The 27,762-nt window shown below is 46.7% G+C and overlaps 2 protein-coding genes across 2 annotated transcripts in view; both read right to left on the bottom strand.

Moving 5' to 3' along the window:
- Positions 1-27,762, bottom strand: part of GPR137B (G protein-coupled receptor 137B) — a 499,787-nt gene that overhangs the window by 176,313 nt on the left and 295,712 nt on the right. The gene's annotated exons all lie outside the window — the stretch shown is intronic.
- RYR2 (ryanodine receptor 2) overlaps positions 1-27,762 on the bottom strand; it is a gene marked incomplete at its 5' end in the record, with an annotated part of 202,230 nt that overhangs the window by 110,041 nt on the left and 64,427 nt on the right. The window contains 22 exon segments of the mRNA XM_081114327.1: positions 329-529; positions 2,814-3,594; positions 4,354-4,580; positions 5,102-5,188; positions 5,816-5,975; positions 7,960-8,120; positions 9,010-9,124; positions 10,720-11,072; positions 11,755-11,963; positions 12,904-13,078; positions 14,829-15,037; positions 16,480-16,627; positions 17,150-17,309; positions 18,567-18,650; positions 19,683-19,786; positions 20,636-20,740; positions 21,880-22,096; positions 22,513-22,705; positions 24,082-24,323; positions 25,720-25,853; positions 26,164-26,282; positions 26,597-26,692. Of these exon segments, the coding sequence (XP_080970453.1) occupies positions 329-529; positions 2,814-3,594; positions 4,354-4,580; positions 5,102-5,188; positions 5,816-5,975; positions 7,960-8,120; positions 9,010-9,124; positions 10,720-11,072; positions 11,755-11,963; positions 12,904-13,078; positions 14,829-15,037; positions 16,480-16,627; positions 17,150-17,309; positions 18,567-18,650; positions 19,683-19,786; positions 20,636-20,740; positions 21,880-22,096; positions 22,513-22,705; positions 24,082-24,323; positions 25,720-25,853; positions 26,164-26,282; positions 26,597-26,692 (4,280 nt within the window).

Genomic DNA, 27,762 nt, shown 5'->3' with positions numbered 1-27,762 from the left:
GCAAATAAATTTTAAAATGTCTGGCATTGTGTCCCAGGAGTGGAGGGCTCCTGCAGCTGGGACGGAACCGCGTCGGCCGTGAGGACCCCCTGGGGTGCATATTGTTCCCATTCGTAGAACGTCGGGATCTGGCAGACTGGCCTCCTCAAAGAGGCCATGACACACCCTTTTAATAAGCCTCTTATTGCTTAAACTAAACAGTAGACTGCTGACTGCCGCCACTTGGGTAGTGTAAGGAGAACAGGGAAATGCACCTGTCCCTCTGCAGGGCCTGGGTCCTGAGTGAGCTAAACAGTAAACAGGGAGGGTTTCCAGCTCCCTCTTGTACCTGTTCTTGTGGGGGCGACCTGAACTCCTTAGTCTTCCGGGCTGTGAGTGCGGCCGACATGTTCAGGGCTTGCATGACTTCGTTATAGCGGAAGCGCTGGTTGTCCTGGAGCCTAGCGACAAAGTCGTCTGAAAAGGCCACAATGGCTTCTATGCGGTGTCGGACCTGGCAGTCGCAGAGGTACTGCAGGAGCAGGCACATCTAAGAAGACAATGACAAAGACACCAAGTGTAAGTCATGAATCTTTAGAGTTCTGGGACATCAAATAAAAGTCAGTGGCCGAGATGCCCAGCTGTCCACTCTCCTCCTTTACGCACAGAATCCTGGCAAATGCATGTCCCTCTGGTGGACACTCTGTCCTGGTCTCCTGCGGCTGTAGGTGCTGTGGCCAATGGGATATATGAGAAGCTTGCCAGGGGTCTCCTGGGAAAGATTTTCCATCATTGACAACAGACTAGAACACCCTCTTCTCAAGGAGAGAGTTCCTGGGTCACGACATGATCACTGGAGGAAGATGAGGCAACACACCTTAGGCTGGAAACCACGACTGAGGGTCGCAGCAGGATACTAAGATCTGGGTTTCAAATGACATCACTGAGTTCCGCCAATCCTAGACTGTCTACCTCCAGACCCTGCATGTAACTTAGGTGGTTTTACAGCATATTCACTAACTGGGTATTCTCCCACAGGAATCCAAAAGGATTTCTAAGTGCACAGTGAGCCTTTCAAAATATGCCTACCAGGGAATGTTCTGCCCAAGCTTCGGAAACACTTAAATACACCAACACCAACTGTGATTCAATATGAGGCACTGTGTGTCACTACCCACAGGAGTCTGTCTGTTGACGCTGCTCTGAAGCGGCCATACTGTCCACCCCCCTCCCTCCGCCTCCTTCGCCCACCTTCATGTAAGCACCATCCCCTGGGGTCTGGGTCCACGTGACAGCCTCCTGACTCAGTCTGCCCTGGACCACCCTGTCTTCCCCTCTCATCTGTTTTACTCACAACAGCTACACTGTGCTTTTAGAATAAAAGTTTCCTGCTAAAATTCTTCACGGTTTTAATGGAACTTAGAATAAAATTCAAACTCCATCGTGTGGCTGGTTTTAGCCATCGGCCCCATTCTGTGAGAGCTGCCATCTGCCTGTCTCACCCTCTCTCCTCAGCTCTTTCGGCAGCAGCCGCACCGCCTCTCCCTGCTTCAGAGGCTGCGGGGCCACATGTCCTGTGCAAAGCTCCCAGGACCCTCTCCCGCTTCTGTCTACACACACTCGTGTCCGACCTCAGCTTACAGAGGCCTCCCCGCGCCTTTCTCACGGCGATCCCGTTGAAGTTTCTGTATTCTACTAATCCATTCTATTCTTCCAGACTGTCAATGGAGTTAGCAATCAGACACATAAAGAGAGGCGCTTCTGGAGGGTGGGCCCCCTGTTCCTTCACCCAGCACTGTGCCTGGCTCTGCAGATGGAGAGGGAGACAGTGCACCATCAGGGCCCACACCCACGGGACCTTACAGACCAGAGGCTGAAGAAAGGGCCTCAGACACGTGCGCACAAAGACAGGCCATGCCTCCGGCTCCTTAGCAACACATGCAGGAAGTGACATCCGCTGTGGGACAAGTGCCCTGAGGCTGGTAGGAATGCAGGCAGATAGGGAGGGCTACAAAATGCCTGGAGTTCGGGCATTCCAACGAAACATGGTGAGATGCAGAAACAAGACACAGGGAACCGCGAAGGAGCTCAAGGGAGAAGGCTGGCAGACAGAAGGCCATCTCCCACGTTTCCACACATATAATACACACACACACGCACAACTGCACACACAGAAATAGATATGTATACACACAGACACACACACAAATATACACACACAACTATAGACACACAAATATATGTATACACACCTACACACAGACAAATGTACATATACACACAAATATACATATGTACATAAAAATGTACACACATAAATATACATATATACACGTACACAACTATACGAATACATACCAATATACACATACACAACTGTACACACAAATACACATATAGACACACATCTATACATACAAATCTACATATACACACAAGTACATGTATACACACATACATACACACACAAACAGGCCGGACTTGCAGACACACATGGTAGACAGATGTATACTCAGCCAAGGAAACCACCTTGACAAATATACTAAATGTATCTTTTATCAACTATTCTCAACTCAATTAGAAAATTCATTAAATTCAATCCAAATGTAAGAAAGTTAGATTGATAGGTCCCAAACACAACTGGACATTAATTTTCTAGACAACTATGCTATGCAGGAACCCCCACAGGCCAGTTTCAGTGCCTTAGTCATGTGCAATCCTGAGCTCCCCACCCCTTCTCCCCCGCTCACCTGCAGCCCCCCACTCACCCCCTGCTCACCTGCAGCCCCCCACTCACCCCCTGCTCCCCTGCAGCCCCCCACTCACCCCCTCACCTGGAGCTTCACAGGCTCAGGCAGTTTCATCTGCAGCAACCCCTCTGCCGCATCCCCTCGTATGCCCTCGGGCTTGGCATCTTCAGTGTGGGGCTCCTTGAGTGGTGCCTGGTGCTCCTCCTCCAGGGAGGCCTCCTTGAACACCCGGGGCTCAATCAGTTGCAGGATGTGCTTCAGGTCCTCCCCTTGGAAGACACCCATTGTGAGCAGCGTGTAGAAGAGCTTGATAAGCGGCACGAAGAGGAACTCAGTGGTGCCCCCTACGGGGTCCCTCGCACGCAGTCCGCCCTCCTGCACCACCTCAGTCAGCATCTGCATGGTCTTGGCCTTGAGCGTGTCCAGTGGGAACTCGGGGCTGTACTGGTAGCAGTCGTGATTGAGGCACACAAAGCTAGGCGAGGAGAAGCGCATGCGTGGCCGCAGCGAGGTGCTGAGGCCGATGCCCGGCAGCCCGTGCTCCTTGTGCTTGTCTGGGAAGAGCGTGATGCTCTTGGTCTCCTCGGTCATGGGCACGATGAACTCGTTGTTCATCATGAGCCGCGCGGTGGCGTAGGCGCTCAGGTGGATGTCGATGAGCAGGTCGTAGTAGCCAGTGCGCAGCAGGCCGGGCATGTACTTGCTCTCGATGGCGTACAGCAGCTGTGCCTCGTCCACGTGGCTGCAGAGCGCGTGTGCCACGCGGTGGTTGCCCAGGGCACACACGGCCGAGTATAGCCGCAGGGTGTGCGAGTGGAAGCGCAGCAGCTCCTCCTGCTCCGTCAGCTCCAGGATGTCCACGGACCTGCGGGGGCAGGGGATGCTCAGTCACAGGGACAGAAGAGCTCATGCAAACCACACTCTTCCTCCACGACATGCAGGAAGAGTCCGTTCTAGGTGTTTACAAGATTTCTTCCATAAAGAATTTTATGTTGAAAATGTTCACCCTCTTGTGCTTGCACCCCCTTCATCGTCCATACCCCCGAAGTTCTGGGCACCACTTCGATACTAGTCTCAGTCTGAACCTGGGGACCCCTCCTTTCAGAACATGAGCACTCCCTGAGAAACCCCAAGTCCCCTTCCCTACTGGGCTGGCTGGTTTCTGGAACCCAGGAAATGGTGCCTTCGATTGCGGAGGCTGCGCCTTGTCTCTGACCTGTGAGCACTGCCGCCTGCCAGTGAGAGGCGCTAACAGGTGATTCCTGGGACATAACCTCCCTCTAACCCACCTCCCTCCCAGACCCACACATACGCCGCCACGCCTGCGCCGCTCGGGAAACACACACGATAGTGACATTTTCAGCGAGGAGAGTTCCTGCTGGGAAACTGCGTTTACACAGGCTCCTCATTCAGGCCATTCTGCTTCTGACACATGTCATGACCTTTCAAAACCTCAAAAATCGGGCCAGAATATGCCCAAAGTCTTTCCTTTGACTACAGAATCTGTTTTAAAAGTCCATACTTCCTTCAGACGAGCCACTCAATTTGTGTCCCCAGTGCCACCTGGAGCCCCGGGCAGTGGTCAGTTGGAGGGACCCAGTGGGAGGGTGCCGGGCACGCAGACCTGTTCTCCTCGGGGATATGCAGGGACATGAACTGCAGGGGGTCCACGCACTGCACCAGCCAGCCCTGGCGCTCGCTGACCCGTGACACGTCCACCTTCAGAAACTGGTTGGGCATTCTGCTCCACAAGACGTGGGACAGGAACTGCACGTGGAGGCGCGGGGGACACTGAGGCACGGGGTTCCTGTGCTCGCTCTTGAAGAGTCCCGCCGAGAGAGGCATCACGTTCTAGGGGACGAAGCAGAAGAACCTTTTATGATACTCCCGGGGAACGATGACTAGCATTCTGCAGAACAGACAACAGAAGGAAGACCCACTGCGTGTCCACCGAAGCCCATACAAGAAATAGCAGAAATTGGGCAAAAGCTCCTGAAAGGAGAAAATGTTGTGAATAAAAACGCCTGGCCCTTCAGGGCAGGCATGTGGCTCTGCCACACCCTCGCTGGCCTCGGAAGCATCCCCACATCCTCCAGGTTTGCTCTCCAAGCTGCTCTCGGTGCCACACGGCCTGACACAGGTCACATCCACATGGCTCTCTCTCCCTGTGCGTAACCCTCCTTGTCCGTAACCCACACCCTCACTCACACTGATGTTTCTCTCTCTCTCCCTCTCCCTTCCTCTATGAAATCAATAAAAAATATATTTTAAAGATTATTTATAGGATTAATGGCAGTACTAACTTAAGAAGTGCATATTATTCCCTAATAGAACACAATCCAAATGTAATCGCAAGAATGAGTCTGTCTTACCTTTATTCTTCCCAACTCAAACTGGAAAACATTGGGACTTGTAGCTTGTGCAAAAACTGCAGGAAATAATTTGGTGCTTGGCTCCACCTTAAAACCAATGAATTTAATAATATTAGCAGAGGAAGAAACAGAAAGAACATGTATTTTCTTCACAACAACTAAGGAACACTTCACAAAAGCGAACCAGAGACTTTCCTTTCTCCCACATGGATATGGTCTTTCAACAATTACTTGGAGCATTTCATTTCTTTGCTACATGAACATTTAAGGAGAAATGTACTCTTTGCTCTGAGAGGCATAAGGCACAGCTATTATTCAAGCAGAAGTAAAAATACATAATTCATTGAGTCCTGTTTTCATTTTCTTTTTTGTTGTTGTTAATCCTCACCCAAGGATATTTTTCCCATTGATTTTTACAGAGAGTGGAAGGGAGGTGGGGAGAGAGAGAAACATCGATGTGAGAGAGACACATCTGTAATTTGCCTCCTGCACGCGCCCTGGCCTGGACCTGGAATAGAACCTGCAACCCTGGAGCTCGACTGGGAATCAGACACAAGACCGTTAGGTGGGTGGGCAGATGCTGTAACCACTGACCAACACTGGCCAGGGCCTGTTTTCATTTTTTTCTCATTTGCTTTTCCATCTTACAGACTGTGCTTTCCTCTAATGGTTAACAACACTTCCCTGCGGAGAAGCAGCGCCCACAGACGGTACCTGGTAGTAAGTGCTCAGCTCCTTGCCGTTGGCCGTGAAGGTGAGCAGCCCGCTGGCGGCGTCCACCACGCAGCCGATCTCCAGCCCGTTGTTGTTGCGAACCTGCCCGGGGCTCATGCTCTCGCCCGCACACACCATGTAGCAGTTGCTGCGTTTGATGCTGAATTTCAAAAACAGTTTTATCTTTGTACAACCACAGGTGTCACAGAAGCATGTAGATCTCGCAGACTAAACCTAAATTATGCTGCGCAAGCAACAAGCTCATGCTGTGGTGAGGGAGGTGCACGTGGGCCCGAGTCTGACCCCGAACCTCGCTGACCGGTGGACGCTCTCGATCAGGTCACACACGCCCCTGATTGACACCTGATGGAGACGGGTCAACAAGCTGGAACCACATAAGAACTGACCTGCACCTTCCCTCCAAAAACTCAAACCAAACTGGGTCTTTTTCTGAGGTTCAAAGAAGTTTATTTAATAATCATCCAAATTTATAATTTTCATTCTCAGAGGTATTGTGTGTGTGTGTGTGTGTGTGTGTGTGTGTGTGTAACCACTGTTCTGAGATGAGAAGCATTCCTGTTTAACACTATCAGAGTCCTCAGGCAAATTCACCTGAGCACCAGTCATTCAATACATTTACCATTTGGCTAAAAGCATGCCCCCTTAAGGACACTTCCCGGTGATCTGCTATGAGAGAGACTCAGCTGGAATATGCACAAAATCAGTGTTAACAACCCACCTGAGTTTCACTCTCAGCAAAACCTTCACCAGAGATGGCAACAAAACTGTTATTTTCACTTTGTCTGCCACCAGATAGCAGATAGATTAATGAGGCCAGGGGAAAAACAGGCCACAGGCAGGCAAAGAACAAGAAGGTGAGATGGCCCTAGCCAGTCTGGATAGTGGACAGGATGTCAGGTCCTGGGTTCAATTCCAGTCAAGGACAAGTACCTCGGTTGCAAGCTCCCCACCAAGCCCCACTGGCCCTGGTCAGGGCGTGTGCAGGAGGCAACCAATCGATGTGTTTCTCTCACATTGATGTTTCTCTCTGTCTTCCACTGTCTCCAAAAATCAATGGAAAAATATCCTCGGGTGAATATTAAAAAATAAAATTTTTTTTTAAAAAAGGTGAGCTGGTCAGTTTCTGGATAATCAGGTCAGCTGTGCTTCTTTGCACTGCGTACGTAAGACTCAACAACCCTTCCCTCAACTATTCCCACAACAGAGTCATCTATTAGGTGGCCCAACCCCAGCTTCCCTTATACTATCACCTTCTCTGAAAATCAAATATGTCCCCCAAGAATATTCCTGGAGACAGGTGGTTTGGGGCGCCCACACTGACAAGAAGCATTCCTCCTTGGAGAGTTTTGCCAGCCCACTGCCTCAAGGTCTACGTTCTAATGTTTCAGGTGTTAAAACCTAAAGGCAAGAGAGTGAACTTCCAGTCACCAAAAATGAGGTGCGGCCATAAAATAAAAGCAACGCATGGAGGACCAGGGGACGCATGGGCACAGAGGTAGGTGCAAATGTCAGGTCTTCTCTTGTCTACTTCCGCAAGGAAAACGGCCTTCGTCACTTTTTTGAAGGTTTGGTTTGAGTTTGGTTTGTTTTACAAATGAAAAAGGATGGCACAGAAAGTGGAACTGACTTACCCAAAGCCACACAGCGAGTCAATGGCCAGGCTGAGGAAAGAACCCACTGCTCCTCAGTCGGAGTTGAAACATGCCCCACCTGGTCTCCACCACTAGCCCCTCAAGTCTTCAATCGTCTCCCCCCACAAACCAGGTCCCAGGATGCGTGTCAGACCACATGCTCCCTGTCTCACCTTCCCCATCCTAATCCCTGGCACCAAGGCTGCGACTCGCAGCCCCAGTTGTTAGTCATGTGCGATGTCAGCTGAAGGAACACAACTGTTACCCGAAAAGGGATGCGCTGCTCTCACTTTATAACGGTTTTCACTTTTAAATACTCAGATTCCTCACTGGCTTGTTTGAGCAACAGAAAGGGCACTGACATTAAGGTTTTGACTATATCGTTCCTATAAGTAGAAATAATACCCTGAGTATGAAATCCAAGCAAGAAAATTCCTAGGTTTATCAACATTTCCATCAGCTGTCCCTTGTAAGGAAGGGAGGAAAACCAACCTCTCGTGCACTTTCCCTTTCTCGTCTCCCAGAGTCACGGTGACGGTGCGAACTCTGTCCAAGTCGAAGCACGTGTCGTACTGGTGGAAGTCGGCCGTGACCCAGCCCACCCAGACGCTGGCCGGCTCCTGGCCAGGGAAGATCCTCACCGAGTAATAGTACTGTGAAGACAGCAAGGCAGGCAGTGGCAACGTAACACGAACCAATCTGAACTGCAACGCCCTTGAATTGTTGAAGGATATAGTTGTGGAAAATCACTGGGCCTAATAAAGTGTCACTGACACCAAAGACTAACACTGCAAAATAAGAAGAGCCTTAGAGCAGAGTCTGGAGTTCAACTAGAAATAATGGGCACAGAGAAGTCTCTCTCTGAGCAGACGTGCTAAATGGTGCAAGGCTCTTATACTCCCGAGTGTGTGTGCATGACTGTGGAAGGACACACACAATACGCACACCATATGTATTGTACATATAGACGGTGTTTCTGCAATACAATCATCACCCATCAGGCAGGTAAGCTTCGAATTCTGCCGGCTTACAGTGTGCTAATCGATGCTGGAGTTCTACACCTGTGAATAGGCCCGTCTTTCCTAGCACTAATCTGTCTTATTTCCACACCTTAAAATAGCTCCAATCTAATATGTGAAAATCAATCTCAAACATGGGGGTACTTGAGGGACACTACTACCTATTTTTTCCATTTGGCATTTAGTTGTTTTGAAAACTTTAAATGGCACAGAGCAAAACTTGACCTCTAACAAAATATAAATGATCTTCTTTTAGACATATCACAAAGATGAAAGAAATTATATGTCCTTGGAGAAATTATGTCACAAATTCAAATTTTGCCAAGAAAAAAAAATAGGCTGTTTTCCCTAAAATAGCTCTTTTACTGCATATCCATATATTTTTCAACTTTTAATCCCCTCCCCAAATAAGAAAAAAATATTTTAAAAATAAGCTTGCTGAGTATGATGACTCAAGTGGACTGAAATGTAAAATGGGATGAGTGACAGCCTGACGTAAATGACGAGAGCTGCAGCCTCGTACCGTGGACGTCTGCATCAGGTAGTCGTAGTCGTCCCGATCATCCGCAAGGACGTCCTCAGTGAGCCTCGCGGAATGGCTCGTGCTGTAATCCGGCTTTGTTTTTCTAAGCAAAAATCTGAAAATATGACAGACCTGGGAGTAAGCAACAGTAAAAGTTCTGCTTCCTTCAAACATAAGCAAATAATCAGCTTAGTTCAGTGATTATCAACCAGGGCGATTTCACTCCCCCGAGGATGTCTGGCAACATCTGGAGATATTTTTGGTTGTCATAACATGGGATCGGGGCCAGGTGTGTGCCATCTGCATCTGGTGGATGGAGACCATGTTTCATGAACAAGGCAGACTCCCACAACAAACAGTTATCTAACCCAGAGCACGCTGAGGCTCAGAAATTCAGATTTAGTGCAAGGCAAAATGCTAAAATGGGTTGCCTTCTTGTCCATAAAAATACTATTTAGAGAGAATACTCTTTAAGTTTCAACCAAGAAAGTAAATACAGATATTTTGAAAACTAACTCTTGGGGGGAAATACTTGCAAACCATATATCTGCTAAAGATTAATATCCGGTTTATATAAAGAGCTCCTACAACTCAACAACAGAAAAGCAAACGTGCCAATCCAAAAATGGACAAAGAATTTGAAAAGGCATTTCTCCAAAGATGATCTACAAATGACCAATAAGAATATGAAAAGATATGCACTAATTATCAGGGAAATGCAAATCAAAACTATATGAGCTATCACTTCACCCCCATTAGGATAGCTACTATGGAAAACAAAAACAAACAAACAAAAAAAAAACAAAACAGAAAATAACAGGGTTGACAAGGACGTGAATAAATCTGAACCCTTATATAGTGGTGGTAAGATCAGAAAATGGTGCAACAGCTCTGGAAGGCAATATGAAGATTTCTTAAAAACTTGAAAATAGAACTACCAGTAATCCCATTTCTGGGTATATATCCAAAACAAATGAAAGTTAGGTCTTAAAAGGGCATTTTTATATCCATTTTGACAGCAGCACTATTTACCATAGCCAAGAGGTAGAATCAAGCCAAACATCCATTAATGAATGGAGAGACAAACGGATAAACAAAATGTGGTTTATACACACAATGGAATATTACTCAGCCTTAAAAAGGGGAAGAAGGTCTGACATGCTACAACATGGATGCACCTTGAGGACATTATGCTTAAGGAGACAAACCAGTCACACAAAGAAAAATACTGTATGATTCCACCTGTAAGAGGTACCAAATTAGTCAAATTCATAGAAACCAAAGGTAGAGTGGTAGTTACCAGCACCTGGGGGGGAGGTGGAAAGGAGACTTGTTTAATGGCTATAGGGTTTCAGTTTTGCAAAATGAAAACGTGCTGAAGATGTTTCACAACAATGTGATCACACCTAACACTACTGTTCACTCAACTGCACTGTACGCTTAAAATTTGTAAGTGAACTGAAAAGTGGTTAAGATGGTAAATTTTCTTGTTTTTGTTTTTTTTTTTTTACCAAAATGAAAAGGCATAAAAAAGTAACTCGGGATAGAGTACATCTGTGGTAACAAATCAGATGACAAACAGGGTGCTTAACTGCCCCTATAGAATCCTTTGTGCATGAAGAAGGGCGAAGAGAAAGAAAAAACTGGCCTCCACAGCAGCCCTCCCCACAGAACGACCTCACACTGAATCACTTTGCAGAGATCAGCAACCTTTGTTTCAGACGAGAGGGCTTTTCCTGCGCGTAATCTTTGTGGTTATTAAACTCTGGTTTTGTAGCTTCTTTGTCTTTGTCCACTCGATCGGGCACCAGATGGCCATGAGCTGTCTTCATCAGAACCTCAAAATCAGAATCCACGTCGTAATCCTCCAGATCACTCTTGGGCCCGAAGAGGCCGGCACCCGGGAGCCCCCCGGCCGCCGTCCTGGAGAAGACCTCTGCGCACTCGATGGGCATGCTCAGCCGGTAGAACATGATGTCCGTGCTGCTGTTCTGGGAACTGAAGGACTTCTGAGTGACCTTTAAACACGGAGAGCTGTCCGCGGTGCCATCTATCCTGGTCACCTAGCACCCAGAGAAGCAATAGGTCAGTTCCAGCCATCACTGTGGATTTGGGGGTTCTATCTAACCTGGTCACCTAGCACACAGAGAAGCAATAGGTCAGTTCCAGCCATCACTGTGGATTTGGGGGTTCTATCTAACCTGGTCACCTAGCACACAGAGAAGCAATAGCTCAATTCCAGCCATCACCGTGGATTCGGGGGTACTATCTAACCTGGTCACCTAGCACACAGAGAAGCAATAGCTCAATTCCAGCCATCACTGTGGATTTGGGGGTTCTAAAGACCATGCGTTTCCTGTCTTTAAAACTCCAAACGCAGCCACAAGTGGTGAGATTTTGTAAATTAGACAATTGAGTATAGCGAGACTGTGTTGCAGATATACCCATAGTTCTGCTTCTAACTCAGACGAGGGTTTGGGAAATCCATGTTATAACGGCATCTCTTCAGACTGAGCCTGAGATTGCCTCTAAAAAAGAAAATTAACTATTACTCATCAGTCTAGTCAGCTACTCATAAAGTATTTAAAATCAAGGCTGAGCTTAAGCTTAATTCTATTTCTGTGTAACACATCGGGGTCACCATTTTAAGTAAGTGACAGTAATTGTCCAAGTAAAACTCACATGTGTAAAGATACTCTAATCCTGTTTTTTGGCAATTGTCTGATATTTTAAGAAAAAGCAAACCTCAATATGTTCATGGTTTGATGGAACCTGGAGAAACTGAGGAAGTCGCTTGCTTAGCCACATGGTAATGTCCCTGTTTGTATTAACGGCGAATGGCTCATAGCCCTCCTGTAAGCCACAAATGGTGAAATACTTCAAGGTGCTCACGTCCTTTCCAAAGTTCATCCTTCCCACCTGAGCCACCCCAAGGCTGCACACAGGTATGAATCCTGGAAGAAAGAAGAATCAAAACCTTCAGTTCCATTAGTATAAGAGCCTGTTAGTACGGAATGATCACAAGTGTTGCTCCAAAAAGAAAGAACCGATGCTAAGTATTGGATGTAAGGTCAGAAGGGCAGTATTCGATCTCAGCATCATAATTCACTAACTGTGACCTCTGGATCAGTCCCTCCTCACCTTGGACTCTGTACATGAGATGCATGCTAAGCAGCCAATCCTCCAGGATCCCTGGGCATGTGCCCTGACCAGGAATCGAACCATGACCTCCTGGTTCATAGGTCAACACTCAATCACTGAGCCACAATGGCCAGACAAGAAACTCAATTTTTAACTTAATGTAAATTAAAATGGCCCCATGTGGCCAGGGGCCCCCTTACTGGAAGTGTTTGCCTCACGAAGGGCTTTCATCTTTTACCTCCCTGCCCAGGTCACCTCGGAGCCACAGCAGAGCTGCCTGCTCCCTGCACTGTGCATCCCTTTATTTCCAACTTCTCACTGATCAGAAATCACACAAGTGTGGGCTCCCTGGTATATTGTCACCACATAAAGAAAGAATAGTGTTTATTCATCTTTGTCCTCTCAGCATCCAGCAGAGGGCCTGAACGGGAGGCTCTCATTACATTTTTATGAAATGAACGAGCAGACAGAAGCTATAAGCAGCTCGGAGGGAAATACTAAATAAAAACTTAACATTTGTGGAAAACGAGCCTCTTGCCTGCCATTTATTTTCGTACGCATGTTTAAGAAGCCACTTCTGCCTTAGCTCAGTAGTGCGAAGAGGCCTCTGCTAGAGCAAAGCCAAGGGTGTCTGATCAAACAGGGCGCCCATGCGACTTCCAGCAGCAGCTCCTCTGCCCTCACCTTCAACCAAAGACGGGGTCACGGGCATCAGAACACAGAGCCTCCTTGTGCCGCCCCCAACACACTTACCGTCACCAACATCGAAGTCCTTAAAAGCCAGTTCTGACCCTGAGTCATCAAGAAGGATTTCGCCGTTCAGTGTGAACATCATGGTGCGCTCCGTCATGTCCACCATGCACCCCATGACATCGCCTGCTTGCCAGGAGCGCCCGTAGTGCTCATTGCCCTGGTGCCACCGCTGGGCCTGGGGACAGAAGAGTCATTGTCACCAAGAAAGCCAGGAGAACGCACCCCCACTGCCTGTAGGACTCACAGCAGCCCTCCTCTCCCCACCCCCACCAAAAGCTGGGATCTGGGAGTCCTAAGTCCCCAATGGCAACACTGTGTGCACTGACTCGAAAAAAGCCCAAATGCTATCTCATCATTTTGAGAATCTATCACTTTAAAAACCTACTCCGCATACTTTCTATTCAAAAGAAAACTCTGTCTTTCACATTTTATTTTCCTCCCTACAATGAACGCTTCCCGGGACATGGGTGGTTTCTCTCTACTCCCCCAAATACACAGAATTATGAGCAGAGACTCAAGCTGGGAATTTATCATTGAATGACATTCTAGTTTTCATCCATTTCAAAATAAGGTTCCATTCCTTGGAACAATGGCACCAATATATAACAAAATGGAAATCTTAAAGCATTTCAATATACAAAGTGGGGCAAAAGTAAGTTTACAGTTGTGAGTACACACAAGAGTTTATTTTTGTATTATTATTTATTATTATATTATTTTCCATACAAACAACTGTAAACCTTTGCCCCACCGTGTATAATAAAATTAAAAGTTTCAAACCAAACCTAAAAATGTTTACAAAATGTTTGCTGAAATAAAAAGCTGAAGACTGAATATAGATGCCAATATTGTTTGATATAAACAGGAGATAAGTGTGATATTTGAATCTATAGTATATTCTATTGATCTGCAGGTACAAAATTAGTGATATTAATTTGCCAGGTAAATCTTTTAACTTTACTCTAAATGTCACCTTCACGGTGATCTAATATGTAATGAGATACAGTCACCAATGCAAAACAATAATATGATTCTTCTCAAGGATAATACTTAGTTTTTAGAAAATTTATTTAACTAAATTAGGTCTCACAAGGTATTCAACTGTCCCATCTGAAGTAAAAAAGCAGGATTCAGGAAAAATAAAGATAAGACATTTCAGAACAAAGACGGTCAACTCCCCTAGAGGACACAGTGCTGGTTTCCAGCCTAGAAGTGCCCTCCCTCCATGCATGCCTGAGAGCCCCCCGCCAAACTCCCACACGATCGCTTATTTATTCTAATTCCCTTTTCCCCATTAAATGTCCCTCATGTAAAAGGAATAGAAGTCCACTGAAGGATATTCAGAGAAAACAAAAGAATAAAAGATCTATTTTATCAGCAAAAATGACTATTAGTCTATTGTGACTATGTTCATACACACAAATTTTTAATATTTTATACAGATAAAATAATATTCAAGCATTTATATGATGTATAAATAAAATAAACTTCCCCACAGCCAAAGAAATGAAAATGCCTAACGATGCTGAAAATGGAAACTTTTTGTGATTACAAACCGCATTGCCTTAGGTATTCTTATAGTTATTAAAGGTGTCTACCTATCATTAATTATTGCTTGAGGATCGATTTTTTCCCATGGAATTGCTGTGTCAAAGTGTATGCATTTTAATGAGTATATGTATTTTTAACACTTTTGTTAGACACGGTGCTTCATCTTGTTGACAAGGCATTTCCTGTGTTTGTGAGTGGAGAACAATGTTTTGAAACTACAAGGGCAGGAGCTTCCCTGGGAACCATCTTCCCAGCGTGTGCTCTGGAAAGGGCTGTGTCGCTGTGCTCGCTGTGCTCCCTGGGGCCTCCGGGAAAGCCAGGCCCGGCAGGGAGGACGCCTCCGACTCCATGGCTGCTGCCTGGCGCCCACTCACCTTGAAGCCGTCAAAGGCGAAGGCGTGTTCGTCGCAGCCCAGCTCCTGATCAGGCTGGCAGCCTGGCCTGCTCCAGCCAACGCGCATGTCCCCAGCAGTGACAGCCTCGAACTCAAAGTACCACCTTCCCGCCTTCACGGCGTAGGTTTTCTCAGCCCGGAAGATCCGGAACCGTTCCCCGGGGCTGCTGCACACTTCTGCTCGGGCAGCTGGGAAGGTAAGGAGAGTCTGTGATCACAGGGAACACTGAAAGGGGGCAGATACCACATGACTTTATAACTACACCCACAGTGATATGCTAATGATACTCTATGCCCATCTGGTGCACATGTACTAAGTGTGTTCATCAGGACGGGCAGCCCACGAGCCAGCGAGGCGCAGAGGGCACCGGCTTCTGCATGAGGCTGGGGCGAGCTGGTGACATGGTGATGGTGGGGGTGCTGCCTTTTCGGGAGAGAATGTCTGTCTGTGCAAAGCCCTACCAGCAGTTGGTGGTTTGGTAGCGGAAGATGAGGTAAATGCGAGGCATGGATAGAAAGAGCACAAGAGACTGAATCCACTGGCCATAAGAAATGAACAGACATTGGCCGGTGAGAGAGAAGAGGGAAGAAGCAGCCAGGCAATGAGGAGGAGACAGAAAGCTATAAAAAGCAGGGAAGGGTCACCATCCACACACTCCCTGGCAGCATGGGTGAGGGCAAAACTCCCTCTCCCCCACATCTGCACCTTAATGTGCTGCACACACACATTGTGTTTAAGAAAGTAAAAGGGTCAAGTCTGACATCAGAAGCAGTACAGTATAAAGGGAAAAACATTGTTCTCCACCCCACACGTGCATTGAGAGTGGACACAGTAGATGGAGAGTGGACGCACGTGGACTGAGAGGACACACGTGGACTGAGAGAGGACACATGTGGACTGAGAGAGGACACACGTGGACTGAGAGTGCATACACGTGGACTGATTGGGCACATATGGACTGAGTGTGCGCATGTGGATTGACAGTGGATACATATGGACTGAGAGTGGACACACGTGAACTGAGAGTGGACGCATGTGGATTGAGAGAGCCAGGAGTGAGAAATCTCAGCCATAGAACCTGAAGCCAGGTTACTATGAGAATGTACACCAAAAGGTTGAGGATTTTAAAAAAAAGTCCATATACTCAATACATACTTATTGCCTATTCCAATGTGTTTTCCTTAAAGCAAAATATTGCTCTAATTAATATTGCCTACATGAATGAGTATAAATAATGAAGGCTTAGAAAACACTAGATCCCACTACAATTTATTTCCATAAACATCTAAACCCAGCTCTTCCAAGGACCGCTGGTGGGTAGGATGGGGGCAATGTCCGAACCAGGTAGCCTCCTTAGACTCCTCAGGAAGTAAACCACTGTGGTCTGGGCCACCCTCCCACGAGACGGTCTAATCCTTCGGGAAAAGGTGCTCTAAACCAGCAGTCGCCAGCCAGCGGACCACTGGTGGTCCGTGAGGTCCGAAAGGTTGGCGACCGCTGCTCTAAACTGCACACTGCGTACGAGATCACGCACTACAGGACTCTGTCTGTGCTCCCTTTTTTCACTTATTTGGCTGTACACCCTGCCCGTGATGTTGCAAGCAGAGGGAGCAGAGGGAGCCTGCAGTACCGTGGTCTTGGTCGGGCGCCTCCAGGCTGTACCCGTACCCCAGCAGCGTGCGCACCGCCTCCCGGAGGCTGTCCTTGTTGGACTTCTTGGTTCTGTCATCGAGAAGGGTGTAGGGCACAAGGCGTGGGTTTCTTCTGTTCTTGACGTCCTACAGGAAGAAGAAGGTGCGGTCATCAAAGCAATGCCAACAGCTTGAGGAAATGAGACAGGAAATACAACAACATTGAAAGAGAACAAAACGCCAAGGCCCTGAGGGTAAACGCTGCCCCTCCCATCCCCTTGGTCTCCTCGGGCTCCAGAAGTTACCGGAACAGGACCAACACAGAGTTCATCACATGAAGGTCTGCATCAATATAAAGCGAGACCTCTCCACGAGAAGAAAAAGTAAAAATAACCACAGCAATAACGAAAGCCACCTGAAGGACCTCTTTCAGCGTCTACCTTCTGCCATGGTCACAGGCAATGGGCTAACGTAGAGAACATGCAATTTCCCTGCATAGTAGGCTGACAAGTCTTGGTGTTGAGAAGAGCCACATTAGCAGGTCAGGGATTCTGAGTCAAGAGACCACGTAAGGTTGCTGTCCCTTCTTAAGCGAAAACCCCGTATGTCACAAAAGGCCATTCTGGGACCTCACGTAGCTTTAAAAATAGGCAGTCAATCCCCAAGTACCTGCTGGATGCCATAGGTCCAGCCCTGCCGGATCCGGTCCCGGGCCCACACGTTGTGAGCATTTTCTGCCAGTCTGTCCACCATTGCTTCCTGAGACGGGGTGAGTTTGATAAAGCTCAGGTCCATCGGTGCCGGCTTGTAGCCACTTGTCAGCTGGTAACTATAGAGTGAAGCAAAACACGCATATAATGGGCCTTCCCAGAAAAGTCAAGGTTTAAACATCCCTGTAATAGTCTTTGCGTGGCCCCACCCACTTCCAAAGGGTCCATAACCACAGTGGTGACCACGGATAACACAGCTTCAGCAAGCCCGGGTCCCTCCACTCAAGCCCATGACTCATTAGGAGGAAGGATCATACCACCCTTATGGTTTTGTTTTTCACCAATAAGCCAAATGCAACAACTCACCTATCTCTCAAAATGGAGAACAAATTATCATTGTTTGTGTCCTAAGAATCCAGGCTTAATACAAATCAAAGTACTGGTTATCAGTGAGAACATTCAATGAGGTTCTCAACCAAAATTCTCATTTTCAACTTATAAATGTTTTGCTAACGTAATCTTTACTCAATAAAGTTGTGTATGTATCCTACAGACACTAGGAAAATTCTAATGCATCTACAGATTATTCCTGCGTACGTAATTTAGGAAGCCCTAGCTAAGAGGGAGACCAGGAAATCCACAGCCATCCAAAACAGGAAGGCCCGGGTTCCTCGGGGACTCTTACCAGAGACTATTTCTGCACCCTGAGCTGGAGAGAAAGGTACTAAGTGAGTATAAAGTTTTAATCTTTTGGAAGAAATATAAAACTGAAAATGTAAAATTTTCAACACATGGTATGTGGGCGCTAGCACTGCCCGCCCCACACAGACACACACTGTCTCCTGTCTAACCGCCAAGGCTGGTCCCCAGCACTTACAGCTGCTCCTCTCTCTTTCGACCACACGCCCTACAACCACTGTGCCTCGGGGGGGCACCACCCACTTTTCCAACCGTCTCTGTGCTTACAGCAGCGCAGGGCACACAGCAGCCTTTCAAGCCAGTTTTTGAAAGAACTAACTTTATTTACTAAGTTAAGATAAACATACACACCTGTTCATCTCAAAGATTATCCTTTTGCACAAAAGAAAATTCACCAGATAATTATGCTAAGGTAAAAGAATAAATGATCAGAACTTGGGAAAATGCTCTTTAAATAAAACTATAAGTCGCCTTTCCTCTCCTAACTGCTCTGGGCTCTGGGTGGCATCGGCACCACGTAAGCTTCCGACAGCAGGAGTCTGGCTGCCGCGGAACCTAGAGCAGCGCTTGCTAGACCGGTGCCTGGCACCCGGCAGGCTTTCACTAGAAACAGGTTGGATGAATCGATGTATGTTTAACACAACGGACTACTGAATATTGTTAGACGTTCCGCTTACTTCTTGGGGAGCTTCATCTTTTTCACCTTTTCCTCAGCATGTTCATCTGATATTCCCACGTGGCATCCTAATGCCAACAAGGTCCTGGAAAACAAAAGCAGAGCTAAGCGCAGTCCTCCCCTGAGCCCGAGGGCTCAGCTCCTCCGTGGATGGAAACGAGGGGTAACAGTCCTCCCGAACGCAGAGCACACGTGTTTCTAAAGACACTCATTTATTAATATGCTGTTCACTTCTGAGTAACGAGTAAGAGAGTGGAAACTGAAATGGCGCCAAAGGCAGATACTGTACAGTCCCGCTAAGTCCCTTCCTCTAGCCCAGCGATTCTCAACCTGTGGGTCGCAACCCCTTTGGCAGTCAAACGACCCTTTCACAGGGGTCGCCTAAGACCATCCTGCATATCAGATATTTACATTATGATTCATAACAGTAGCAACATTACAGTTATGAAGTAGCAACGAAAATAATTTGATGGTTGGGTCACAACATGAGGAATTGTATTTAAAGGACCAAAAGGTTGGGAACCACTGATCTAGCCCCTTCCCCTCTAAAAGCACCAACAGTTCCCAATTCTTCTGTCCTGCTAGAGCGTGTACTGCACTAAGGGAGACATGCGTGTGCATGTGCATGTGTGTGCACGCTGTATACACAGCAGACAGTTCTCTGCAATCTGCTATCTTGACTTTACAATTTCCCTTTGAAATCCTGTCCTTTCTTTAAAGCTGGTTTATTTTTCAACAGCTTTGAAAGGTTCCATTAGCTGGACATGCCATGATGGCTTTACCCAATGCTCTGCTCACAGCCTTTGGTTATTACAGACAGTGCTGCCAGGAACAGCCTCACGCATGCAACACATGCACTGTGTCCTCCATCGATAGGATCGACCCCTAGATGCGGAGTTACTGGATCACAGGGCACATACACTTTCAAGTTTAACCAGGTTGGCCAATGTCAACAGAAATGGTAACGATTTCCATTCCCACCGGCATTGCCTTTTCCCCAAGGTTATCAACCTGCTTGACCTTTGTCAATCGATAGGTTTAGTTCCAGCCGGAATGAAAGGACTTAACACTCAGTCCTTCCAGGGAGGCTGCGTGGGAGGGGAAGCCAAGAACTCACTTCAGGGTCTCGAGCGACATCTGCAGGTTGTAGTTGCGCTCCTGCTCCGGCAGCTTGGAGAACTCCACCAGACATGGGTGCTGCCTCTTGTTGTCATCTCTGACCTGAAACAGGACAGGAGGTGCATGGGTCAGTCCCCTAGTCAGACACCGGCAGTGGCCCTCCAATCAGCAGTGGGGCATGAGGGGGAAGCAGACGGGAGGCCCAAATCCTTACTGGGTGTAGTGGCGACTCCGCTTTAACGTGGAATCATTTTTCTGCATTTAGAGCCAGTGGTCAGAGACCCCAAGAACCTGGCTGTCTGACATAAACTCTTCCGGGGGTCCCAGCCCTTCATCTCACCCACACACACTCCTTCCCACTGTCACAAATCACCCCACCACCTCAGCAAGATCGATTAGCATGATACAGGGTTTTTTATATATTAATCCTTGACAGTGTAGGCTAGAAATCAGACTACACTAAATCAAAGACTTTAGGGATGGATCAATGAGAAGGCTGGCCTGGATCACTGCGCCGGTAATTAAGTATTAGTCTTCCTGGGGACCTACGTTACACAGGCCTTTGCTCCCGTGGGGGCCCCGATGACAGGCGTGTGCTGTCGGGGGACAGACTGCTCCATGGGAACATCCAAGCTCTGCAGATGCCAAACGAGAGCACTTCCACCCACACTGGGCTCTCTCAGAACCTTTGAAAGCAACGCCCACTGTCCGCCTGTGTTAACCTTGATTGGAAATGTAACCTGCAGCTTAAAGATGGGTAACTTTTCCACGGTCAAGGCAACTGAGCCATGCTTCAGTCAGCCTGCCCAACACGGCGCTCCCTCCCCAAACTGATGTGTAGGGGAAAAAAACAGTCCATTCATTCACATCACCACACAGCAAGATGAGAGAAAACGTTGCATTCAGAAAGTTGCATTAACGGAATCTGTAGATAAATGAAAAACTCCGTACCGGGCCATACTGCCAGCCAAGTTCAATTTTATTCATAACCCAGAGCTCATGGATGTTCTCTGCCAGCTTTTCTCTTATCCTCTCCAGGTGGGGGGGCAACACGATCTAAAATTGAAAAAAGAAAAGAAAGCACACATTAGAAAAAATACAATATGACACAGCGCTAATTGTTCTCCCTGCAACTGGACTAAACAGAATTGCCTCATAAACCATTAAAACAAAATAACTAGGTTCTAAGCCATCTATTATAACCTAGTGGTAAAAATATAACTAGTTATCTAAACATTCTTTAGGGAAATTTTGGGACCTTTTTTGGGAGGGTGGCAACTGAGGTTTCTAATTTATGAACCAAAGTTAGGAAGAAAGAAGATAGAGTTTGGTTGGGAAAACTGCCACAAAGAAAGACGCCTTGCTGGATGGACCTGGGCTGCCCAGCAGAGCCTGCGTTATTTAGGAGAATCACACAAAGTCCTCACCACGTCGTGGCGTCATCCACAGACTGGGTGATGGCCACTCTGCCCAGACGGTGCACTGGCTCCGTGAGCCAGTAAATATCTGACTGCAGTGATCTATTTCCTCTTACCTCTGTATCGTCAGTGATTTCCAAATAGAATCTTTATAAAGAGTAAGTTTAATAACTTTTCTATAAAAAATACAAAATGATTTTCAAGGTGAGGTGTTGTGTCACCCACAACTAATCCCTCAACAAGCAGAGCAGCACCTGGTCATGCCCAGATGAGGCAGGGTCTGCAGGGAGCAGCTCTCACCGCCTCCTCTCCCTAGCGCAGTGGGGGTTACCCAGGTCCTCAAGGTCCCAGAGTAGCATCGGATCCCAGGAATTTGACTGTAGAGCCCATGACTTCAATCTCTACCCAAGATAAATGTCAGTTACGTCGTTTCAAAATAGTAAGTGTATCTAGATGGGAGAAGAAACAAAAACTCCACGTCTACCCTACGTAGGAAGTGCTCTCTAAGTTAGTATGGGCTACCTGAGGCTGTGACCTTCACTGTGTTATAAAAGCAACGTAATGGCTTAGGACCACCCGTAAAAATAAAACCGAGTAGAAGAGAAAATAGAGACGTCAACATGGTAAAGTTCAGCATTATTTTATGAAACTTGCTTCAATCGCACATATAAATCATGTTACTGAAAACATGCATTCCTGTGGGTGGCAGTCAGGAGCTGAGAGCCCTGCACATCAGAATGACCGCAGCACGGACAGTGCCAGCAGGCTGGCGGGTACCTGGCTGGTGTCCACGGGGACCGGCGTGAAGGCGGCTTGGGTCAGGGCAACTGTGGGGCCCAGCAGGTCCCGGGTGTAAGTTCTCTCTTGCTTGTACTCGCGGCTGTGTTCCACTTTCAGCTTTTCTTTTGGCAGCACAGCTTCGTAACAAGGAGCATAGCCCGGTGGGGGAAGGAATTTAAATTCTCCGTGTCTCCCCCCAAGCAGAAAGCGTACCCTGAAAAGGACATACATGATATTCCCATTTGCTGAAGAAAAAATGTAACCTTATTTCTTATCCTTAGTCAAAAACCAAAAAAACTTACTAAAGAAAACTAATGAAACCAAATAGAAGAAATTAAGTGGTATTTTTTTTACACAATGTTGTCCATTTCCCCTTAGGAAATAAAAAAAAAAGGACTTGAAGTATTTTAGGACACTGGTTTGGAGGAGTTAGTGCATGACTATGTGGACAAAGCCCCAGCCTCCCCAGGTCCCCTCTGGGGTGACTCGAGCCCCTTCCTGTAAGAACAGACAGGTGCCGTGGGAGGGACGACCCTGAGTGGCAGACGCTAGGGGAGGAGGTGGCGGCAGTGCAGTGTCCTGTGGAAGTGTGAGCAGGAGGGAAACAGACCACAACACAGACATACTAACTTGATTCCTGCAGAGAAACTAACAACGGGAAAGAAGAGGCCATCGATGTTGAAGTTCTCAAACATCCCTTGAACAGGCTGTCCATTAATTCGGAATGAGATGCTTGGGGCACTCAGATCTAAACAGCAGCTGATGACGTCATCGGTCCTCAGCAGGTGCTGGTTTGGTGAGCTCACGGTGCTGGCGATACAGCCTGTGAGGACACGAGGGAAGGGAACGTGAGTTTATCTCAGAGAATCGCCTTCAGAGCTGAAGGCAGAGGTCTGAGCGGCAGTGACATATCAGTGCACAGCACAAGAACAGAATAGAAGCTGGGACACATATAATATTATACCTTAAATCCTTTGTCAAAAAAGTGTTGTTGTTTTTTTCAGAAGCTATGCCATGTTATGAAATGTAACTTCTACATAATCAAGAGATAAACTTTTAAATGGTGCCAACCAAAGCACATCCTTTTCATAAATTAGAGAACAGACTATTAGATAGATAGATAGATGATATAGATATAGATATCCTTGTTAATAATATATTCAACCAGCAAAGCTGAGAGTTGGTAGCTGGTGAAATGAACTATATACTTATTTGTAAACAGCCCCACATTTCTGAAACAAAGTGCCACGTGGCATAAACTAATTCCTCACAATCCAGGTTGTAAATCACAGATCCCTGAGGTTGAATTATCTACCAGAAAGTGACCTTAATTTATTTTTTCCAACCATTTTCCAGGGATTGTGTTTGGTCCTTTTTCTATGGGAAGCTAAAGCTTCCACATACCAATTAAAATAAGCAGGAAACAAATAAGGTTTTTGCAATTGATTCGTGAATCAAAATGCTACTTTTTAAACACAGAAATCTCCCTTTGTCTTAAGTTCCACTTTCCACAGTTTCAGTTAAAAAGGGTAAACCAGTGCCTGAAAATAATAAATGGAAAATTCCAGACATAAACAATCATAAGTTTTAAATGCTGTGCTACTCTGAGCACCGTGATAAAATCCCAAGCCATCCGCTCTTTCCCAGCCAGGACAAAAACCATCCCTGTGCCCAGCGTCTCTGTGCTATATACACTCCCCGCCATCAGTCACCAGCCGTCTCCTGACAACTGTGGTGATATGGCAGCACTTGTGTCCACGTCACCCTTATTGACTTGATCAGGGCCCTAAAGCGCAAGAGTAGGGAGGCTGGCAATTCGGATCTGCCAAAGAGAAGCCACAAAGTGCTTCCTTTAAGTGAAAAGGTTGTTTGTATAGGAGAACTATAGTTTACATAGGGGTTCAGTACTATCCGTGGTTTCAGGCATCCCCTGGGAGTCATGAACACATCCCCAGTGGATAAGGGGGATGACTGTACATTTTTCATAAGCAATATAGTCCTTCGAAAACGTACTATAATGCTAAGTTTTCTTTTTCCCCTAGTGATTTTGCCTTTACTTACCACTCTCATTCATCATTTCAATGTTAAAGTTCTGAATAATAAATGGATCAAATAGAAGCATCAACTGCTTTCAGAAATGGGCAGCAAGGGCAAAGGTTTCCTTCCAAAACGCCGTGAGAGCAAACGGACAGCACTCACCTGCCCAGAGGTGCAGGCCATCAAATCCATAGGAAAAGAGGTCGTCTCCAACGCCGTTCCCGCCCCACTCCTCGCCCCCTCCGGGGTAGGGGGAGTACCCTTCCGTGGACGCCCAGCCCACGCGCAGGTGGGTGGCTTCGGCCGTCACGAAGGGCTCTGTGTGGTCCACCATCAGTTCATAGTACCACTTCTTATACTGCGCAGAGCCTTCGCTGACGCCCAGGAAAATGTTGGGCCTCATGCTGTATAAGAGAGAGAACACACACCAGAAGATCTGAGCCAACCTTTCACTGTCTAAATTGACGTCTCACTATTCCGAACATTCATCCTGCTCTTCAAAGATGCTAAACACACATTTCCTTAACTGCTGCAGCCTCACCAAGACAGTCACGGAGACGCACAGCGATGCCCGCCTCCCGGCTAAGGCTCAGGGAACGGCGCTTGCTGCCAGGTTCCCTGGCAACGTCACTCAGGGGCTAACATTAGTCTCAACTGCTCATCAGCATGTTTTATTTCATTAACCATGTTTAAGATGAGCTGCGCAGTGTAGCTGACCTTTAGAATTAGCTGCACTGTATTAACCCAGGACATGGAGACATCTTCCTAAGCTCTGTGTTAACTGCGGTACGAGGCTGAGGCAGGCCACGCTCTTCGTGAAGGAACAAGGTGACCAACCAGCCTGGTTGTTCTCTGTGTCTCCCTGGGAGCTGAGGAGTCGCTAGTTAGCTGTATTTAACTGCATTTCATGAGGGGTCTTGTGCCCTATGTTACCACCAGGGGTCAGAGAAGGTCTCAGGAAGCACCCTCATTAACAGTAAGTCTATTCTAGAACCATGAAGGACGTTTTAAGTCAATCCTGTTTTAAAAACACAGTATGAAGTCTAACACCAAATCCCCACATTTTTGTTTAAAACAGTGAAGTAGTATTCCCTGGAGTGGCTAGATTCACAGTATCACAGTTCTGACTGTACCACAGGTAGTATCTTAACCATAAGGTGTACTTTTATTATCACTGTTACTATTTTGAATAAGGACAAGCTCAGTCTCTGGAGTAAGACCTGAGTTCCTGTCCAGTTCCCATATTTTCATGCGTCTATGAATTGTGGATGCCAGCTCCTGGAACACGCACAGACAGGGCAGAGTGCAGGGGAAGTGCTCAGCATAGCAGCTGGCACCCAGCACTCAATGCTCGATACCTTGGAAGGTAGATCCACCTGCAAATGTAGTTTTATTGGTTATTTGTGGAACTTACTACATTTTGGACATTCTAATTCAATATTTTGATTATCCTTGGTGAACACTTCAAAGCTGGTATCGAAGGGCAGTGCTTTTAGTTGTATGTTAAGACATAAAGTGGATTCTGTCCAGCTATTTCCTCTATTGCTGTTAGCCTGCTCCCAAGAGTCAGTGGTAACCCAGCAACACGTTGGCCTGTGATAAATGCGTATTTCGCTCAGATCATCTATTCTTATTATGCCATCTGATTGGTAGAAAACATCCCTATACTGCTATTAACTAAGGAAATTGATTTTTAAGCCCAATAAAATGAAGAGACCACCAGAGGTCTCAGCTGTAGAGCTAGCACGTGAATTCCTTGGGTGGGCCACCAATCTGGAGACACTGTCTGTCTGAACGGACCTGCTGACGTGGTTCACAAGGCGTGTCTGCAGTAACAGGTCCCTTCCTGGCAGGAGATTGTCACAGATGAGATGCTGGTTGGAACGGACTGCCACCCCGTGGCAAACGCAGAGAGAGCACAAGACGTCCAGAACCTGTGCAGAGAAATCACTGTCAGCTGACTCCAATCCCTTTCAGACCAAGTGTCAGCAGCACATGGCACCGACGGAAACACATTTTCTCCAGTCACGTCAACAGGACCGCGCTGTGGCCAGTCACCTAACCATCGTCCTCCATACACACCTGAGAACACTCTTCTCCCACTGACGCTGGGAATAAACACTGAACGATATTACCTGGCTATGTAATGCAACATCTGACACACCTTTTTAAAGTTATCTCATTTTAAAAATATATTTAAAATGATTCCCGAATTCATTTATGGCCATTACAGGGCTCCCTTACCTTGTGATTTCTTCCATGCTTGTCTAAAAGTGAAATAATGGATTTAATATGCCCTTCTTTGATAATATTTAGAGCTTCTGGACTTTCTACTAACACACAGTGCAAAACTTCAAGAATACCTAAGATAAAAAAGAACAAGAAAATATAAGAGTGACTTGTCCGCAAGTGAGGAGTTCTTAAGTGGGGAAGGGCGGGATCTGGCCCCATGGCGCTTTCAGGGCTCACTCTTTATAAATGCAAATGAGCCAGATAAGGTCAGACTGCTTTTCAGAAATAACCAAAACAATACTGACACTGTCATCAGTCAGTAAACACGTAGCCTACCGAAAGGAAAACATTTCTATTGCGCTGAACCTCCGAGTGTGTTTTCATGTCTTAAAGGACATAAACTAGGAGAATTATATCCCATGCGAGGAGGTACCGGGACACGTACCAGAAGAAGCTTCCAGTCTTTCCAGTCGGCTGACCAGCCAGTCGAGGGAGCCAGAAAACTGGGCACAGTTTTTACGATTTCCTCTAATTAGAGCCGCTAAAAAAAAAAAAAAGAAAGAAAGATTTCTCATTTGTGTGATTTCCTAGTTCCAAACGCGACCAGTAATAGTGGCTCGAAAATGTTGGGTCAAGAACAAAATACCTCTCCTTTATCTCTAAAGCAACACAAATACACACACACAATGGAGACGTCAGAAAAAGCACAGAGGTGGTAGCAGGGAAGGTTCCACCGGCGCTCACTAGAAGGGATTACTTTGAGGAGGTAACATTCACATTGGGAGCTGACAATGAAGGATAATGGAGAAGCCAGTGTCCTGGGAGTTCCCTCACTTGGGATCGAATACTCATTGCTTTTAATTAGCCTTGAGACTAAGTTATTGAATTTCTCTAGAGCTCAATTTCCTCACCCAAATAATGAAGAAGTTAAGAGCACATTAGTTTTCCTGAAAATAAATGCAGCACCGAATATGGGAGACAACTAGTAACTGTAACAGGCAGCGGAGAGATGAGTTAAATGATATGGGGGGAGGGGGGCCAATGGGCAATCACTCTGCAAACCCGTTCCCTGTATCTCTTCTTCCTATTAGGAGGCTCACATGCATTTCAAAGACCCGAGAACCCCGGCAGTAAAGCCACCTCTTCTCACTTTGCTTAACTTCATGGTCTCTGTACTCTGACAAAGAACCCGTCTTTTATGAAACTGCAGTGTGACCTTTAAGATCTCTTTCAGCCCAATGTGTATACTCAACGGAAAACTTTCCATGTTTCAAAGTCATTCAATTCTTCCAAAATACATCTGGTTACTAAGGACGCCCTCTACTGTCTTTCCCACACAGTCAGCTGTGGCATCAATGCTAACAGGAAGCCAGAGGGAACCCTTTCAGATAGAAATCCCAAACTCTTTTCCAAAAGTGGGATTTACACATCATATTCAGAAATACGTTAGCAACATTAGTCAAGCTGGGCTTATTCCTCCATTGAGACAGAAATGTGTTAGAAATCTGTTAATATCTCCATACACTCCACAATGTATATATTCCCACCAAAAACTTTACCTCAGTGAAACAGTTCCTACTGAAATTATGAGTGTGCGTCCGTGTGCATGTG

This window comes from Myotis nattereri (assembly GCF_964212035.1).
Source record: "Myotis nattereri genome assembly, chromosome: 20".
NCBI lineage: Eukaryota > Metazoa > Chordata > Mammalia > Chiroptera > Vespertilionidae > Myotis > Myotis nattereri.
Note: the sequence above shows the minus strand (reverse complement) of the source record. Positions and strands in the feature narration are given on the sequence as shown.